Source organism: Crocuta crocuta, unplaced genomic scaffold, assembly GCF_008692635.1.
Source record: "Crocuta crocuta isolate KB4526 unplaced genomic scaffold, BGI_CrCroc_1.0 scaffold89, whole genome shotgun sequence".
In the NCBI taxonomy this organism is placed as follows: domain Eukaryota; kingdom Metazoa; phylum Chordata; class Mammalia; order Carnivora; family Hyaenidae; genus Crocuta; species Crocuta crocuta.
Window position 1 is genome coordinate 702,063 of NW_027551559.1, and position 20,132 is coordinate 722,194.

A 20,132-nucleotide genomic window follows, 5' to 3' on the forward strand; every position below is an offset into this window, starting at 1 on the left:
GGTTCTGTCTGCACGCCACCCACTTGTCCCACGCCCTCTTCCAGCCTTTGCACTGCACGTCTCAGACATCATGACATTCCATGCATACACAAGTCATCTGCTTTTCCTTTTAAATTATAAAGAAAATCACAAGAAAATTCTGAAGAAGTTTTTTATTTTACAGTTTGGAGGGGTGGACAAAAAGTTAGTGGTTACGGATGTCAGCTTGACTCTTTTCTCTGTTGCTTCTTCTCCTTTTTGACATTTATGCTACAGCTCCTGGTGTCATGAAATGATCAGGGTGGACAATCCTTTGCATGGCACTTGGAGACTGTGAGTTAATGTTAGAGCAGCCTTCCTAAGGAGACCGCGGGACTCTCAACAGCTTTCAGACAGGGAAGTGAGTCCTCTCCTGGTTGGTTGAGACGTTCATCCTGAAGAAACAAGGGGGCCCACATTGCTGACTGGCCACAGTGCTTCCGATTCTGTGATTTCACCAACGATTTTGACAGTACATATTATAATAATAACAAATGGAAGCAGAGAGTAGAAGGGGGTTGCCAGAGGCCGGGGAGTGTGGGAAACGGGGAGAGACTGGTTGAAAGCTACAAGTCTCAGTTATAAGGTGAAAAATTCTGGGGCTCTAATGCACAGCATAGAGACTATAGTTAATAATACTTGTATTGTGTACTCAAAAATTGGTAAGAGACCAGATCTGAAGTCTTCTCAGAATGCGCGCGTGCACGCGCGCGCACACACACACACACACACACAGTGGTAAACTGTGAGGTGGTACATGTGTTAACTTGATTGTGGTAATCATTTCACTCTGTATATGAATATCAAGGATCATGTTGTACACCTGAAATAAAGACAAATTTTGTTTGTCATTTATACCTCAGTAGAACTGGGGTAAAAAAGTGTTAGTGCTGGATCATGGTTGTGATGGAAAAAAATAAACCTAATGTTGAGTTCGTAGATCGCACACCCTGAGAGGTAGAGGAGTCAAGGACCCCCTAGTCCAGTTTGTGAGTGATGGCTGTTTTACGTACTTAGCACCATTTTATTGGGAAATTCCAGGTGACGAATCAGATGATATCTGCATGTAAAGCCTACATTACCAACAATGGGACTGCATCCATCTGGAGCCAGCCGCAGGGTGTGGTTGTGGACAAGATATTATCTGCAATTAAACTCAAGGAGGTAACGGTCAGCTTAATAACACATTTAAATAATGTTTTATTATTTTTATATTTGTGCCGATGCATCTTAAATCATTTAGCAGTTATATTGTTGATTGCTCAAAAGAATTCTTCTTGTAAAAGAGTAATTCTTTATTGTTAAGAAAATTGAATGTTAATAAATCTGCTCTCAACATTTATTCATTTATTCTGCTGTTTTGGGAACCCGTTACATCCCAATCCCACACTCCGTCCCAGAAATACAAAGATGAGGTAGTTTCATTAGTTTCTTGAGGATTAATGGGAAGCTGGACACAGAGTTAGGCTACTCTTAACACAGTGGGATCAAGTGGAAAGGCTGTGCCTTTGAGTTACCTCATAAATAATAAGGGATTTGCTAGATTGGGAGTTAGGAAGAGATGGCATTGCCAGCTGAAGAATGGGCACGTACAAAGGCATGACGCTGAAAGGGTTTGCAGTTTCACCCTGAATTGACAGCTTCTTCCACTGGAGAGAATAAGGTTGACAACCTGGGCTATGTTTCCCTTCTAATATTTTGGTTTTTAATTTTAAGGAGTACCAGCGCTGCTTTCACAAGACAAAACAAAAGCTTAAACAAGATCCAAATGAGAAACAATTTGAATTTAGTGAGATGTATATTTTTGGGAAATTTGAAACTTTCCACCGACGACTTGCCAAGATAATAGACATCTTTACAACCTTCAGGACGTACTCAGTCCTGCAAGATTCTAAAATTGAAGGGCTGGAAGACGTGGTCACTAAATACCAGGTTCTGTACTTTATTTTCTATTTTTGTTTAAAGATTTTATTTATTTTTTAATGTAATGTCCACACCCAACATGGGACTTGAACTCAACCCCGAGATCAAGAGTTGCACACTCCACTGACTGAGCCAGCCAGGCGCCCCCGAGGTTCTGTACTTTAAAACTAAATTTGCTACCCTTACCCATAACTAAAACTTTAATATCTTGTGCAAATATCTATATTTAGAATAATTCAAATAATCAGTCTGTAATGTTAGGTGTAAGCTCGTGGCCTTTGAACAATAAAGAAATTAAATCTATTTGAGAATTGTGTAATGGTGCTAATATGTTCTTCTCAGGTATGTGATTATGAGAATGACTTCCCAATAGTCTAAAATTAATCATCATTAGTAAGAGCATTTTCATTAGTAGCACAAGAAAAATGTTTAAATATAACTTATTCTTTCATTTATTCATGCAGGAAATATTTAATGAAGCATATGCTGTGTGTCAGGCACTAACACGCTGAGTTCTGAGTGCATTTCATTATGGCTGCATTTAAGTATTTTATTTGGACGTCTGTTAGCAAAATAAAAGGGATCAGATTTTAATTTAGCCTGACAGTTTCTAATTGTTTTGATTTTTAACTGCTTTATCTTGTAAGGGTATTGTAACTAATCTTAGTTTTTAAAGCAGGCTCAGTGATCTAATAATGTTTTGAAGATCTTTAAAAAACAATTTACAAACAAAATGGGTTTTGAATTCTTGGTCTTGATATAGTTGAGCTTTTCTTGTTTGGGGACAGTGATATTAAAAGCTAATTTTTTTTCGTACTTGAATTTTAAAAGAATCATAAAATTTACTGCCACATGTTGGTTTTAGTACTCTAACAGTTTAGTCTAATATAAGGAATCTTTTTGACTTCCTGAGTAGACCAGATTTTAGGAGAGAAAGAGAAAAGACCTTTTTTATATAGCAGGAAACATTTTAGGTGGGCTGGGTGTTATCTGCTGGGTGGATAATCTATATCTGAAACTGACAGTTTTGCGAGACAAAGACAGAATATGTTCATTTACTTTTCAGCTTGGAATTTATTTATTTTCTATTCTTAATGAAAAAATAACTTTGGAGCATATTTCAAGGTTTATTTTTGAAGGAGAAGTTGAACTATACATCTAAATGCAGATAAAGACTGTTCTAACCTGATAAAAATACTGGGAAGAGAAATTGTTCTGAAAATCTAAAGTGAAATACTGATTAAAATGGATGTACCAGAGGATAGTGAGATAAAATGTAGATGGTGCATGGAAGCATCAAGTAAGATTTTTGTGTGTTTAGTACCAACGTTAGAAGCTCAAAATGGTGACCATGGAAGTGAAACTGAGGCTCCTTCTGTCAAGTCCTGTCCACCCCTCCTGCTTCCTCACCTGATTTTCTTCTCCTTTGATGTTCTCCAGACACAGGTCATTTCAGTTCAGTCTGCTTTAGGACTTATAGAGCTTTTTTCTGGAAAGTTCTGCCTCTGGACCATCACATGGTTTTTCCTTCTTGGACTCTAGATCTTTATTTAGATGACCCTTTCAGTTAGGTTTTTCCCTGAACTCTGTTCCTTTCAGTCACTCAATTTCACATTATTCATTTTATCACTGTGTGAAATTATCCTGTCCACTTACTTGTGGTTTACGTAGATTCTGACCCTGTCCCCCACCAAGGCTGGGGAGGTTTTCCGAGGGCAGGGACATTTGTTTGCTCTGTTCGTTCCTGTGTCTTCAGAGTTCACTAGCATATAATAGGTGTGCAATAAATACCTGTCAAGTAAATGGTATACTAGACTGAGTTGGATTAGTTGGTTTATGGCCATTATTAATCAGTTTATCAGCTTAATACTCTTAAGTGACCATTAAATCCAATCAGAACAGAATTTTCTAAGGACCTCAAATCTTTTTTTTTTTTTTTTGCACATTAAAATGGAGTAATGCAGTGTTTCAATGCCTCTTTTGTACATTGCTCATAACATGATGGATGGCACCATATGTATACAGTACCTACACAGAGCTAATTTTGTAGTTATATAGCATGAAAGAGTAGGTTGTTTTAATTAGTAAACTTGATTCAAGGAGTTATGCAGTTGAGAGATTTCAATTGATGTTTAAATGGAAATGACTTTGAAGAGGAGGTGATGGAAGGAGGCCCAACTTTCTTCATAAAAATTATATGCCTATGTCAACAATGTGGGCACCTGAGTGTGAGAATGGCTTAGTACCTGGTTAAGAATGATCATAGAGCATTATAGCTCATTATTCTGAGCAAACAAAACTTAGGATAATAGTATTCTCAAGGAGACGAGGCTCCTGATTTATACTTTCATTGTTCCAGGNGGGAGGAAGTAGTCATTCTGGGGACTCTTGAAAGGGTAGATTGCGGTTTGATGTTTTATTTAAGACGTGAGGCTTAGAAGACAGTTTTTCATCTGTAAGATATTACAACTATTTTCGTCCCAGGTTGTTTGCCTTCTGTTAGTGCTATTTACTTTCTGAGAAGATTTAAGCTTTTCAATGAAAAATGTTCTAGTAAATTCTACTCTGGACTTTTTAAAAAAAAAATGATTTCGGATGTCATTAGTAAGAAATTAAAAAGAAATTTTCTTTAATGTTTTTATTTATTTTTGAGAGAGAGAGAGAGACAGAGAGAGTGGGGGAGGGGCAGAGAGCGAGAAGAGAGAGAGATAGAGGAAGACACAGAATCTGAAACAGACTCCAGGCTCTGAGCTGTCAGCACAGAGGCCTGATGTGGGGCTTGAACTCACAAACCATGAGATCATGATCTGGGCCGAAGTCAGGCCCTCAACCGATTGAGCCACCCAGACACCCCAGAGAAATTTTTAGAGAAAACACCTCTTCTGCTTTTCAGATGTGGTTTTATTTTATATTTTTCTTCATGAAATTGCTTTCTAAAGGATTTCTCTGAATGCACTCGGCAAGATTCTATTGCCTGGATAAGCATTAAGCAATGTGAATAATTAAAGAAATAAAGCTCCTTTTAACTTGATTTTTGGGGGATGATTATACAGATTCTACATTTAAAGGTCCCGTTTAATTAAGTGATGCAAGAATGTTGAAATAATGTCTTATTTCTTTCATAACATTTCAGAGTATTGTTGCCACCATAAAGAAAAAGGAATATAATTTCTTAGACCAGAGGAAAATAGATTTTGACCAGGATTATGAAGAGTTTTGCAAGCAAACTAATGACCTTCACGTAAGTTGTATAATAAAATTCCTGTTGATAGTCGTGTGTTTATTTTTTCCCTTCTGTATAATGTTGTTACTAATCATTAACCATTCAGAAGGGAGAGGAGGCTTCATCATAGAGGTGACCGATCGCAACCTCAGCCTGCATTTTGTGATTTCACATTAATAATTGAAGGCTCTTTTTCATGGATTAAAGGGTCATAAATATAGCTTTGGATAATGATCTGTAATCATAGACTTCTTCGATGTCTTCCATCTTAGTTCTTAGAAAATTAACTTTCGTTTCCTGTTGAAATGTGGACTTATCAGAAAATAGAAATTTGTTTCTGTTTGTTTGTTACTTTATAGCCATGATTAGGACCAACTGTCTGCGGGATTGCAAAGCCAGGGTTGCAGCTGGCTTTAGAAACAGGGATGCCAGGACCCACTCAGCACCTGGAGCCTCTTGGGCTGCAGTCCCTTTCTCTCTTCCTATCCCTCCCCCGCCACCTCCCCTGACCAGCCATCTTGACTTCCAGCCCGATGGGCAGTGAATGGATTTTAGCGGCTTCTGAGAACATAGCAGTACCAGCCCAGCTTCAAGTCCCTGAAGGAAAGTGTTGGGTTGGACGGTTCTAGTGGAGTGTCTAGCCCTGGACCTGTCACCTATGAGTTATGTGGTAAAAGAAGGGGGGTCAGGGTCTGTGTGTGTGTGTGGGGACGCTGTGTTTGTTATCAGAGGAGAAGACTCAAGGAGGGTAAGGGGAAGATGACCGCATCGGTGTCTTCCATAGTTCATATTCCGACTTCTTTTCATCCTGATGAAGTCCAAAGTGCATGCGGTTCTGATTTTAAAAGGAAAATGACCATTCTGTTACTTCTTTTCCAAAAGTTCTGTTTTGAAGTCAATTCGTACACTTCAAGGAAAAAGAGCTCTGCAGGGTGGGTTCAATGGTAAAAGGAATCATAACAAAATGAGCTAATTCTACATGTTGGGTACTGTCCTGAGCACTTTATGGGTGTTAATCATCTAAGCATCACAAGAATCCTATAAAGTGGGTGCTGTTGTTACCCTCATTTGCAGAACGAGAGAAAGGCACAGTGAGGTTGAGTGACTTGCCCAAAGATAACAACTGGTAGAGTTGGGATTAAATCCAGGCAGTCTGGCTCTAGGATTCAAGTGTTTAACTATTATACTAGAAGAGATGTTTCGGTTGATGGGAAGATATAGTGCCTATGATAATTTATGCAATGACCTTGTTTGGAGGGCAGTTAGACATAAGGACGAGGGAAAGTGATGGGCAGGGGCCCTGCTGGTTCCCTGCTCCGGCTGCCCCTCCCAGCATTTTAGGATCATACGGGACTTCAGTANTACGGCACCTCACCTAATTGGAGAGAGCGTAAGGAATGCTTGCCAAACTAATGTGTGAGCAATGAATTAATAAGAACTAGATTTACTGCAATTAAACAAGCATTTACTGTACATCAATTAATGACTATGCTTCTCTACTGTGGGTTATAAATACAGAAATAAATCAGGTAGATTTGCCCTCAGAGATCACAGCCAGACAGAGGCAGACATGTGATATGGTTAAAATATAAGCACATACGTGTTAGAATAATGAGTGCCTTACTTAAGGAAGGGCAGGTAGTGGCTAAAACGACCAACTATAAAAGTGTAATGTTCTGATATTGTGCCTGGGAAGAGAGGATTCAGAGATAAAAAGACATATTCCAAAGAGGTCCTAGGGCAACTTCCAGGGAGCACAGGCTAGTAACACAGGTAGGATTTCGTAACTGCGGCGACCCGTAAGGATAGGACGCGAGGCGAGGAGAACAATCCGTCTTCTGCTTGGCCGGGGCTTGCAGAGGCTTCCGAGAGGAGGCTGATGCTGCAACAGACATGGGTGGCGGCTGCCAGAGGGGCGGGGAAGCCTTCTCAAGTCGGTGCTTACNAATATATAAATGTCCTGTGGCCTGGTTTGAAAGCATTAGTTATAGATTACTAGTACCTATTCTCATTAAAAAAATTTTTTTTTAATTCAACACTATTATTTATCTCATCTTACACCTCAAGCGTAGTCTACTTGTCTCTTTGGTTGAATGACCAAGTTTCCTTTGACTTCTTTGTCTCTTTCTCCATTAAAAAAAAAAATTTATTTATTTATTTTAAATTTATTTTTATAATTGNNAAATTTATTTTTATAAATGCTCATGTATTTGCCTTTATTGAGATCTTTATTTCTCCATATGATTTTAAGGTACACACACACACACACATATATATATATATATATTTTATAGTGACAAGATTAAGATTCTTTTAAAAAAATATAATTTATTGTTAAGTTGGCTAACATTCAGTGTATACGGTGTGCCTTTGGCTTTGGGAGTAGATTCCCATCATTCATCACTTACAACACCCAGTGCTCATCCCAACAAGTGCCCTCCTCAATGCCCAAAACCCATTTCCATGTCCCTCCTCCCCCCCAATCAACCCTCAGTTTTTTCTCTTATGGTTTGCCAAGATTTTTATTTTTAAGTAATCTCTACACCCAACGTGGGGCATGAACTCACAACCCTGAGATCAAGAGTCACATGCTTTACTGACTGAGCCAGCCAGGTGCCCCTCCATTCTGTTTCTCTTAACTAGCCCCTTTTCTCCTTTATTTATTATTATATTTATTATTTTTTTATTTTTTATTTTTTTTTCTTAAAAAAAATTTTTTTTTTTTTAATTTTATTCCTGAGAGAGAGAGACAGCATGAGCAGGGGAGGGTCAGAGAGAGAGGGAGACACAGAATCCAAAACAGGCTCCAGGCTCTGAGCTAGCTGTCAGCACAGAGCCTGACGCAGGGCTCAAACACACAAACTGTGAGATCATGGCCTGAGCCGAAGTCGGACATTTAACCGACTGAACCACTCAGGCACCCCGATTTTTTTGCTTTAGAAAGAGAGAATGTGAGCAGTGGAGAGGGGCAGAGGGAGAGAGAAAGAATCCTGAACAGGCTCCCAGCTCAGTGCGTTGCCTGATGAGGGGCTGGATCGTATGATCCTGGGGTCATGACTGGAGCCAAAATCAAGAGTCAGACACTCAACAGACCAAACCACTCAGGAGACCTGCCTTTCTCCTTTAAATTACTCACCCATTCTCACTGAATTCAGCCCTTATCTTATAAAATCAGCATGAAAGCACTGACCTTACTATAGCTCTGGGTGGAGTTGGGGGCAGAGGTGATGAGCTGTGGAGACAAAAGACAGAGGGGACCAGTTGCTGTGGATTTGGATCAGGGTTGTGCCCAGGGGATCAGAGCCTGGAATCCTGTCCAGGTTGAGGGTTCATGCAGGTGCTAACAGGTCAGAGAGAGGGAATGCCTTGGAACCAGCTGAGCTGTTAGAAGTCTAGCAGGCAGAGAGAGATGTCAACTCATCCTTCTTTACTAAATACTGCCTTACGCTGCCTGCTAGGCTCTGCCTGCTAGACTTCTAAGGGCTCGTGGCTCACAGTCAGTCTTTAAGAGAAGACGGAGGAGGACCTGAGAGCCCAGAACTCATAAGAGGACTAGTATGAAGATTCCTTGGCCACATTCCACAAAACTCTCAGAATGGGCCTAAGGATGAGGGAAAAGAAGACTAATTCAAGGTCTTAAATATTCATATAGAGCGTAGCACAGGTTTCTGTGAAGCTACAGGGTAGGAAAGCAAAGAAAACCAGGTGCAAGTGTTAGGGCGCAGTAAAATTGCTTCTGTCTATAGTTCTAGAGAGGTGATGGAGGCATTGCAAATATTCTAGTTGTGCATGGCTTATACAGAGTTTTTTTTAATGTGGTGACAACATTTGAATGTTTGTTTAGTTAGGATAACTATTCTTTAGTGCAGGACAATTTCTCAATCCTAGGATGTGGTCGTTGCAGAAGAAATAACATCATTTAATATACGTAATATATAATATATATCATCATTTAATATATATATATACACATATATATGTGTATATATATACACACACAGTTTTAGCAGGAGTAGTGAGAAGTATTGAGAGCAAGAATATGTTGTGATAGGTGTCGTGATCCTTCAGCTTTGGGGCTTTGCTGAATGGAGCAGGGAGCGCCCAGGTAGCAAAGTCTCTTCAAGCGTTATGTTTCCAGTGGTGTTTTGGATATTTCCAACTGGTCTTGCCAAATTACGCGTACTCATCTTGGTACTCATTCTCACTGCATATGCAACTGGCTTCCCCGTTTTATCACCGTGCAAGTTAATGAGCCCTTTAGAATTGTAGAGGCTCAACATTTTCGTCTGGGAAAACTGAGGAAAAAAAGAATTGCTTGGACCTTTACCTTGAAGAATGAGATAGAAAATAATGAAATAATTTTTCTGTCTTTAATGAACTCAATTTAGATTTTAACGGCAACTCTACTAAATCTGAGAGTGACCAAAAATGAATCATGTACTTCATTTTTTGGTGCAATTTTTTTTTTTATAAAATTGTACAAATAATGTAAGATGTGTGAGGGTCTCAGGACAGCCCATAATGAAGATCATTTTGGGAAATCGATTTGAGGGCTTAATGAAAGACGTATTTCTTAAAACTTTGGTATTTAAGTCATTCCTTTTGAAATGCTTAGGAATTATTTACTAATCTCTTTTTCTGTAGTGGCTTTACAGCCCTGGGCTGTGAAGTGTTTCTACAGAGTGGTTTTGCTTTCCTTCTGCTGGGGCCCTGGTGGTTTGGCTATTCCAGACTAGCTGTTATATTAATTTCTTGGGTTAGACACCCCCCGCCCCCCATCTCAGACCCCTCTTTTAGGTATGGTACAGACATAGGATTTCATTTGCTCTAGGGGAGGGATCAGCAAACTATGCCCAAAGCCAAATCCTCCCTGCCTCTTTGTGGATTGCCAATGGCAGCCTCTGCACATGGTGGTAGGTGAGTGGCTGTGAAAGACACCTATGTCCCACAAAGCTGGAAACAGTTACTGTCTGGCCCCTTACAGAGGAGGTGTGGGATCCTGATCTAGGGGGCCTGACTCATCCATTCATGGCTCTGGGCACATGGCAAGCCCCCTTGCTGTTTTCTCTACCTTATGAACAAGAATTATTGCTTGGCCTCGGCCGCATTTCAAGGGCCGTGGCTTTCTGCAGCCATCTGTTGAGAGTGTTAGGACCCCACAGCTTCTCTACCCACATTGTGATAAAAACCCCACGTCCTGCCCGCCCCCCCGCCCCCAGCCCTGTATGTGACCCAAGCCCAGGGAGCCTGACATGGTGCCAGCTTCCGTAATTGCCCTGGCTTTCAAGACCCTCTTTGTTATGGTTTCTGGGCATTTATCTTTCAAGCTCAGGGGAGTGTTACATTTTCTGTTCTGATTTGTCCTATATTATATGTGTTCATAGAGAATGGGGAACTCTTTTGTCTTGTTGCTAAATAGGACTTTTTTTCTCAGTAATATTATAATCATTTATGGTGAGAGCTGCTGGCTCACACCTATGTGGTGAGCAGTGGGTAATGTGCAGAATGGTTCAATCAACATGATGTACATCTGAAACTAAAAAACGCATACCCTAAAAAAATTAAAATAAAGAGGACTTTTTCCAGTGTGAATTCGCTGTTTACAATCAGATTTTATTCTATTGTAGAACGACTTGCAGAACTTCATGGACATTACATTTGAAAAGATTCAAAACACAAATCAAGCTCTAAGTATGTTAAAGAAATTTGAAAGGTAAAAATTTGAAACAGATTCTATTCTATCTTCTAAAACTGGAGTCATATGAACATAGTTTAGCTTATTTCATTATTATTAATTATTATTTCATATTTTAAGGGGAAGAAAATCCTTTCTTGACAATCTGCATAACAAGGTCAGAGTTTTTAAGTTCTTCGATGGTTAAAAGTTTGTTGTATTTCCTGTTAGCTTTGGAGTACCATGTGATTGCCTATCATAATATTACTTAATGTTTAAGTAATTTGAAAAAATTCTTACCAGGTTAATGGTTTTGCTTATATTTTAAGGATTTATACTTTTTTTTTTTTAAAGTAAACTCTACATCCAATATGAGGCTTGAACTTGTGACCCTGAGATCAAGAATCACATGCTCTACTGAGCCAGCCAGGCACCCTGATACTATTTTTTAAAACCATTTTATTGAGATAATGGATGGATTGATACTATTTTGATTTTTTAAGTATGCCAACTAAATATCTCATTCTTTTCCATTACCATATTTTTAAAAAATGTTTATTTATTTATTTTGAGAGAAAGAGGAAAGTGAGCGGGGGAAGGGCAGTGAGCGAGGGAGAGAGAGAATCCCAAGCAGGCTCCACAGTGTCAGCACAGATCCTGGTGTGGGGCTCGATCCCACGACCCTGGGATCATGGCCTGAGCCGAAATCAAGAGCCAGATGCTCAACAGACTGACTCACTCAAGAGCCCCTCCATTGCTGTATGTTTTAAAATGAATCTTTTTTAAAAAAGTTTATTTATTTTGAAGGAGAGAGACAGGCAGAGAGAGGGCACAGTGTGGGAGGGACAGAGAGAGAGAGAATCCCAAGCAGGCTCTGCACTGTCAATGCAGAGCCTGATGTGGGGCTCAAACTCATGAACCATGAGATCATGACCTGAGCTGAAATCAAGAGATGCTCAACTGACTGAGCCACCCAGGTGTCCCAAAGGAGATTGGTTGATATCTTCTCATTAATTCAAACCATTCACTTTTTGTTTTTTTATCAGTTTGAATATACCTAATCTTGGTATTGATGACAAATATCGGCGTATCCTAGGGAATTATGGGGCTGACATCGATATGATCTCCAAACTGTATACAAAGCAGAAATTTAATCCTCCTTTGGCTCGAGATCAGCCTCCCATTGCTGGGAAGATCTTGTGGGCCCGACAGCTCTTCCAGAGGATTCAGCGACCAATGCAGCTTTTCCAGCAGCACCCAACTGTGCTACAGACGGCAGAAGCCAAGCCTGTGATTCGCAGTTACAACAGGGTGGCCAAGGTCCTCCTGGAGTTTGAAGTTCTCTACCACAGGGCATGGCTTCAACAAGTGAGTCTACCTGTGTGCTCTTCAAAGACGTCTTCACTGCCAGATCAGTGGGACACCCTCTGTTAGCATGGGACACTTTTCTTCCTGTAGGAAGTTGAATTTGTGGGTATTTCCTAAGACAGGTTTGGTTGATGTAGGTAAGCAAAGAGTATCAAAGTGTCCATGAAGAAAAATAATGATTGATTTTGAAAAAAAATTATAAGCTAGGTAACAGAAACTCATTTTTATTTAATTTACAAACTCCTAAGGGAGAAAGAAGATCCTGCTTATTAGTTCTTTTACCTAGTTGATTAGGATTTCTGACTTTTTTCTATCCATTAAGTTCCTTAATGTGTCATTAAACACTAGTATGTCTCTGTTAAATGAAGTCTTACATTTTCTTTGGTTATATTAGGTCCATCAAATTGTATTCCATACCTTACCAACACTTGTATGTCTTTGTAGATTGACGGGAAGTATCTCAGAGGATAAAATTCAACCTTACAGGGCCTCTAAAATAGTATCTCATTTTCCTGGTTTAGCTTTTGGTGCCTGAGCCAGTAACAGAGATGTCTCCGGGGTGGTATTCATAGTTTTCCGAGATAACTAAAACTGAGTGTAGTAGGTTTAATGAACCTTTTATTAGGAAAAAGAATGCATTAGGCATGAGGGTATCAGGGAGCGAAACGGGTTTTGAGAAGCCACCAGTACTGCAGTGTCCACTTAGCTGTTGGGTGTGAGAGGGTCATGTCCCAGGCATTTTGTCAGATTGACTACATAGCATCACTACCAAGAGCTTGAAGACACTTTTCTGAAAGTGACCTTAGAAGAAAAGTGTTGTCTTTAGTTTGAGAAGCTCAAATCCAAGGAAGAACACTTACTGGTCGTCTTTCCCAGAAATGACTGAGCTAGACCCCTGGCGTAGGCACTGAACTTTCTAATAGTCAAAATGTTGATCTCTTGACACAGATTGAAGAAATTCACATAGGACTTGAGGCATCTTTATTGGTGAAGGCTCCAGGCACGGGGGAATTGTTTGTAAACTTTGACCCTCAGATATTAACCTTATTTAGAGAGACGGAGTGCATGTCACAGATGGGTCTGGAAGTGTCACCATTTGCGGCTGCCCTGTTCCAGAAACGGGATGTATACAAAAAGAACTTCAGTAACATGAAGGTATGGTCCTTTGATTTTTTTCCTCTTTCTGGCTGGCCCCAGTTTGCATTTAAAAAAAAATATGGTGGTGTGTCACTGTTGAGGGATAGTGTGCCCAGGATGACTGCGATGGAGATTGAGAGGGAATGTGACCGTGTGGCAGGTTGAGGCCAGCTCATCACTGATCTCTCGTCAACCGAAGTTATACATTTGAATGCATCACGAAGCCATTGCAGGAATTCAAGCAGGAGGAAAAAGCATGATATATTTTATGATAAAAATTGTTCTTGCTGCTGCATAGAGAATAGGCTTTAAGGGGACAAGTGTGTTAGTGTGAAGGCAGGGTGCAGGCTGTTGTGCTGGTTCAGGATGGAGATGATGGTGGCTTGAAATAGGGTGGCAGCTGAGTAGTAGATCAGTGGATTAGAGAAGAATTGCCAATAGGCAGGTTATGAGAGAACTCAAGGATGATTCCTTTGCTTTTGGTGCAAGTGACTCAATGGATTTACTAAAGTAGGGCGATTATATATTGCTGTGTAGGTCATATTCTTGTACAGCTTGTTCAACAACATGCAATGGCCCCAAATGAAAGTTCCATTTATGGAGATGATGAAAGCTTGATCTAGTGTATTTTGGAGGACAGGAGGAAAGCAACAATTTCCATCTCAAGTATAAGATGATTTTTAGAGATAGAAGTGGAAGTATTATCCATGCAGATAGATATGAAAGTCTGGAGTTGAGGGGAAGAGTCAAAGTGGAAGGCATAGTTTTGAGAGTTTTATTTTTATTAAATTTTTTTTTTAGTTTTGAGAATTTTAAGAATACAGTTGGTATTTAGTGGTGCCTGGCTGGCTTTGTGGGAAGAGCATAAGACTCTCGATCTTGGGGTTGTGAGTTCAAGCCCAACATAGGGTGCAGAGATTACAAAAAATAAATAAACTTAAAATATAGTTGGTGTTTAACATCATTGTCTTGGATGAGATCTCCAAGGGAGAGAAAATAGATAAAGAAGAGCAGAGGTCCTACGCTAAGCACTGGGTTGCCCTGATATTAATGGGTGTGACAGAAGAGGCCAAGTGTGCAACATGAGTAACTGGTAAGAGTAGATCTTTCGCCAGGTTTGGAGGACCCCCTCAGATGTTGCAGAGTTATTGTGCTGAATATTTAACAGAGCTCTCAGGCTTCCACAGATATGCCAAAGTAGTTGAGAGCTTGTTTTCTTCGTCTGTCCCTTTGCATGTAGTTCAAACAGGAAAGAAATGAGCCCACACAGACTAATAGTTATGAGACTAGATTCTAAAGCCATTTTGATCTGGATACAAATCATTATCTTTGGGCAAATTGTTTTTACCCTTCTAAGCCTCAGTTTGTCATCTATAAGATGAATATATCTCATGGGGTTAAAGGATTAAGGTGAGGGGTAGAAGGTCTGCTGATTTGCTTCCCAGATAGAATAAGTCATGGGCATTGAAAATAGATAAGCAGTGAATACTTGATTCAGGAAATGTATAAGTAGCTGCTAACAGAACTATCCAACATAGGCTTTTCCGAAGTGGCTTTCATGGAAATTGAAAGGGTATAGAGAAATTGCAGAAAAGTATTCTATGAAGAAAGGATTATGCGGTCCATTTGGAAAATACTGAGTTTAACAAAATTCACAAAGTCCTTTGGGCTTCTTACTTCTTTCCTGTGGTTTTCTCAGAATTATTAATTTTCATTGTGACTTTCCAAGAGGGAGGATCATGTATACAATGTTTTCCAAGCCAGGGACTGCTTTTCCTTATAGAAATCTCATAGGGCTAGTATCTCAGGGAAAAACGCTTGGGTATAAACATTGGTCTAATGACAAAGTAATATCAACATGCACAGTACAAGTATGAGCTTAAAAACAATTGTATTTAAGAAATACATTGAATTTACTTTCTTGTAATTAATTATTAATATTAACATTATGAAGAGAGGTAGGCTGCAAGTACTTTTAGTCTTATTTAAAATGATAATATATGGGACACCTGGGTGGCTTAGTCGGTTAAGTGTCTGACTTTGGCTCAGGTCGTGATCTCACAGTTCATGGGTTTGAATCCTGTGTCAGGCTCTGTGCTGACAGCTCAGAGCCTGGAGCTTGCTTTGGATTCTGTGTCTCCCTCTCTCTCTGTCCCTCCCCCACTCATGCTTTGTTTCTCTCTCTCTCAAAAAATAAACATTAAAAAAGTATATAAAATGGAAATATATGAACAAAATAGTGACATAGTTCAATATTATACAACAGGTAAATTTCATTATAGGACAGACTCCATGAGTTTGTAATCACAAACGTTCCTTCTGATAACAACGAATTAATAAGTTAGGGAAATACTGATGGATCATCTCCTGCATGTCAGGTACTCTTTCAGGTGCATTGGACAAAACAGACAAAATTCTTGTCCTTATAGAAACTCTTGTCCTTATATTCTAGTTGGGTAAGATTGAAAATAAGCAATGAACATTCTACATAGGTAAATTACATAGTCCATTAGAAGTGATGGGCACTATGGAAAAAATAGAGCGGGACACAGGATAAAATATTTAGGTGGTTTTTGGTGATGGTTTATAATCTTAAGTAGGTATTTAGGACAGGCCTAATTGAGAAGATGGCATTTGAATAATTATTTGAAGGGGATGCAAAGGCCCTGAGGCTAGGGCCCAGCCAGGATGACAGTAGGGCAAGAGTAGGTAATGGATGAGAAGAGTGATTAGAGATGAGATCAATGAAGTAATGGGGACCAGACTGAGTAGATCTTTGTAGACTAACATAAGAACTTGCAGCCATAAATGAGATGAGAAGGCATGTGGCCATGTAAGCAGAGGCATTATACAGTCTGATTTACATTTGGAAGGATCATTCTTGCTGCTAAATTTAGCATAGACTGTATGGGGCACTAGTGGAAGCAGGGAGACAATGGTAGACCATTCCAGTAGTTCAGATGAGAGTCCGCGACGGGGGTAGTAGTGCATATGGTGAGCAGATCAGATATAGGATCTCTCGAATATGGAGCAAACAAGGTATCCTGATGGACTGACTGTGGATGGGAGAGACAGACAAGCCACCACCAGCTGAGATGGAGAATCCTATGGGCACAGAAGGTTTTGGGGAAGAACAGACTTTCAGTTTTGGACATGTTAAATTTGAAATGTCTTTTATATATTCAGTTGGAGATACTGAGTAGGCTTTCACCATATTTGAATCTGGACTTGAGGAGCGAGATCTGGGCTGAGGTGTGAATTCAGTTGTCTTTGGCTTATGGACAGTACCTAAAGCCATGACATTTGTCCTGACTCCTTATGTGCTTTCTGCTGGTTCCTGACTCCTTGTATGCTTTGGGTCTTACATCAAGATTTGGCGTTTGGATGCGGCACCTGGGTGGCTTAGTCAGTTAAGTGTCTGACTCTTGGTTTCAGCTCAGGTCACAGTCTCATGGTTTTGTGAGTTTGAGCCCTGCATCAAGCTCTGCGCTGAGCATGGAGCCTGCTTGGAGCTCTCTCTTACTCTCTCTCTGCCCTTCCCCTACTCACACGGTCTCTGTTTCTCTCAAAAATAAGTAAGTAACTTAAAAATAAAAAAGACTTGGCTTATGATCCAGCAATGGGCTGAGGCAGATTTCTTTTCATTTTTCATTTTTTTCTTTTTTAAAATTTACATCCAAGTTAGTTAGCATATAGTGCAATAATGATTTCCTGAGTAGAATCCAGTGATTCATCCCCTACATATGACTCCAAGTGTCATCCCAACAAGTGTCTTCTTAATGCCCCTCGTCCATTTAGTACACTTCCCTCCCAACCACAGCCCCTCCAGCAACCCTCAGTTTGTTCTTTATATTTAGGAGTCTTTTATGTTTTGTCCCCTTCCATGTTTTAATATTATTTTTGCTTCCCTTCCCTTATGTTGATCTGTTTTGTATATTAAATTCCACATATGAGTGAAGTCGTATGAATGACTAATTGTGTTTAGAATAATACATTCTAGTTCCATCCACGTGTTGCAAATAGCAAGATTGCATTCTTTTTGGTTGCCAATAAATTCTCCATTGTATATATACACCACATCTTCTTTATCCATTCATCTATCGATGGACATTTGGGGTCTTTCCATACTTTGGCTATTGTCAATAATGCTTCTATAAACATTGGGGTGCACGTGCCCCTTTGAAACAGCACACCTGTATCCTTTGGATAAATAGTAGTGCCATTGCTGGGTCATAGGGTAGTTCTATTTTTAATTTTTTAAAGAACCTCCATACTGTTTTCCAGAGTGGCTGTACCAGTTTACATTATCACTAGCAGTGCAAAAGGGTTCCTCTTTCTCCGCATCCTCACCAACATCTGCTGTTGCCTGAGGTGTTAATTCAGCCATCCTGATTGATGTGAGGTGGTATTGCATTGTGGGTTTGATTTGTATTTCTCTGATGGTGAGTGGTGTTGAGCATTTTTTCATGTACCTGTTGGCCGTGTGGATGTCTTCTTCGGAAAAGTGTCTATTCATATCTTTTGCCCATTTCTTCACTGGATTATTTGTTTTATGGGTGTTGAGCTTGATAAGTTCTTTGTAAATTTTGGAGGCTAACCCTTTATCTGATATGTCATTTGCAAATATCTTCTTCCCTCCTGTTGGTTGCCTTTTAGTTTTGCTGATTGTTTCTTTCACTGTGCAGAGCCTTTTATTTTGATGAGGTCCCAATAGTTCATTTTTGCTTTTGTTTCCCTTGGGCTGAGGCAGATTTCTGGTGACCCCAACATTTTTTTTTAATGTTTTATTTATTTCTAGGAGAGAGAGAGACAGCGTGAGCAGGGGAGGGTCAGAGAGAGAGGGAGTCACAGACTGAAACAGGCTCCAGGCTCTGAGCTGGCAGTTAGCACAGAGCCCGACGCGGGGCCCGAACCCACTAACCGTGAGATCATGACCTAAGCGAAAGTCGGACGCTTAACCGACTAAGCCACCCAGGCGCCCCGACCCCAACATTTTAGGTGATGAGTATGGTCCACAGGAAGTGCCCAGAGGAGCAGGAAGTGCATGGTGCCCGTGTAGAGTTGAATGAATGAGTTTGGTGATGCACAGCCTAAGGCATTGGTAGCCTGGTTTAGAAAAGGCACTTTTCTCCCCTTTTGGAGAGGGGAAGGAGTGAGAAACTCCTACTCTTAAATTCTTTTTTTGTTCTTCCTCAGCTGTATTTTATTGGATTGGGAATTTGTATTTATGGAGAGGTTTTGCGTCTTCAATTTTTATTTTGTTTTGGCCACTCTACCTGGCTTTTATTGGCGTCCTACAGCTGGACTTTAACTAAAAGCCATCCTTTTGGATAAAAAAATGAGATAGTAAAAGTGTGATATTAATTGATCATTTCGCCTCCATTTCATCGCAGATGATGCTGGCTGAATATCAGAGAGTGAAGTCAAAAATGCCTCCCACCATAGAGCAACTGATGGTCCCTCATCTGGCTAAGGTGGATGAGGCTCTCCAGCCTGGCTTGGCCGCCCTGACCTGGACGTCACTGAACATTGAGGCGTACTTAAAAAACTCTTTTGCGAAGATCGGTAAGTCTGTCTGAATAGTTATTATTTCTCATTTTGAAAGGCTGCATTCTTAACATCTATTGTATAATTTCTTTTAGACACTGGGATATAAATAATGAAATGAGACTGTTATTCTTACGCTGTTCCTCAGAGAATTTTACCAAAATACATGAATTCATTAACTTCCTGGAAACTATATATATTCACTATTTAGTTTTATCTCCTGGAGATTAACTGCATTTAAAAATTTTACTTATTATTGGACATTAGACTTTCAATAAGATATGGTCCATTTAAGGTTGGAAAACTGTGGTCTCAGATGCTGAGTGACTTCTAATGTGATATAAATGTAAGCAGTAAGGGTGAGTTTAGAACCCGGTTTCCATGCCTCCAAACCAATATTCTTTCCAAAATACAGCTCCCTGGGAACTAAAACAGGAGGAAATAGGCTAATATTCTAGAGATATTTATAAAAGGTATAAAAACTTCATAATAAGAGTTATCACAACCAAATTAGATCAGGCTCTACCAAGCTAGACTTTAGTACTATTCTCCCTACAGAATATTAGGATAAGAACATTTGCATTTGGATGTCTTATTATTATGTTAGCTGGAGACAGGAGCTAGTTGCTAAAGAAGCTCTCCTTAGTTCTCTTATTCTGTTTTCTTTTTGTGATTTACATGAAGGATCTGCGATGGATGTCAGAAATCCAAAATGATTCTTAGGGGGTTAAAAATCAAGGTATCAGGACAGATGGTTCCTTCTGTGGGGGGAGAATCCTTTCCAGTTTCCAGAGGCTGCCTACATCCTTTGGCTCATGGTCACTTCATCTTCAAAGCCAGTAACATAGTATTCTTAAATCTCATTCTCTCTGTTTCTCTGTTTTCATGCACTTTGACTCTCCTTCTTCCCTCTTATATGGACTCTTATGGCTACACTGGCCCCACCTAGTGTAGATAATCCCCACCTAGATAATTTAGGACAGTTTCTATGTCTCAAGATACTTAACTTGATCACATCTGCAAAGTCTCCTTTGCCATATCACGTAGCATTTGGAGGGGATTAGGATGTGGACATCTTGGGGGATGGGGTGGTCACAGATGTCCTTGAAGAAGCTTTAAAGAATCAGGAATGGTAAAAAATTTTATTTCTTTACCTTTATATACTTACCTTAAAGTGTGGCTCTCTTCTAGTAGGAAATAAGCTTTCCAGGCAGAATTTTTTGGTATCTTGATATTAGCTTA

At 39.8% G+C, this 20,132-nt stretch overlaps 1 protein-coding gene across 1 annotated transcript in view; it reads left to right on the forward strand.

The window, feature by feature from the left end:
• DNAH5 (dynein axonemal heavy chain 5) overlaps positions 1-20,132 on the forward strand; it is a 252,750-nt gene that overhangs the window by 63,658 nt on the left and 168,960 nt on the right. The window contains 7 exon segments of the mRNA XM_077749426.1: positions 1,060-1,182; positions 1,735-1,950; positions 5,075-5,182; positions 10,792-10,877; positions 11,885-12,206; positions 13,155-13,361; positions 18,737-18,908. Of these exon segments, the coding sequence (XP_077605552.1) occupies positions 1,060-1,182; positions 1,735-1,950; positions 5,075-5,182; positions 10,792-10,877; positions 11,885-12,206; positions 13,155-13,361; positions 18,737-18,908 (1,234 nt within the window).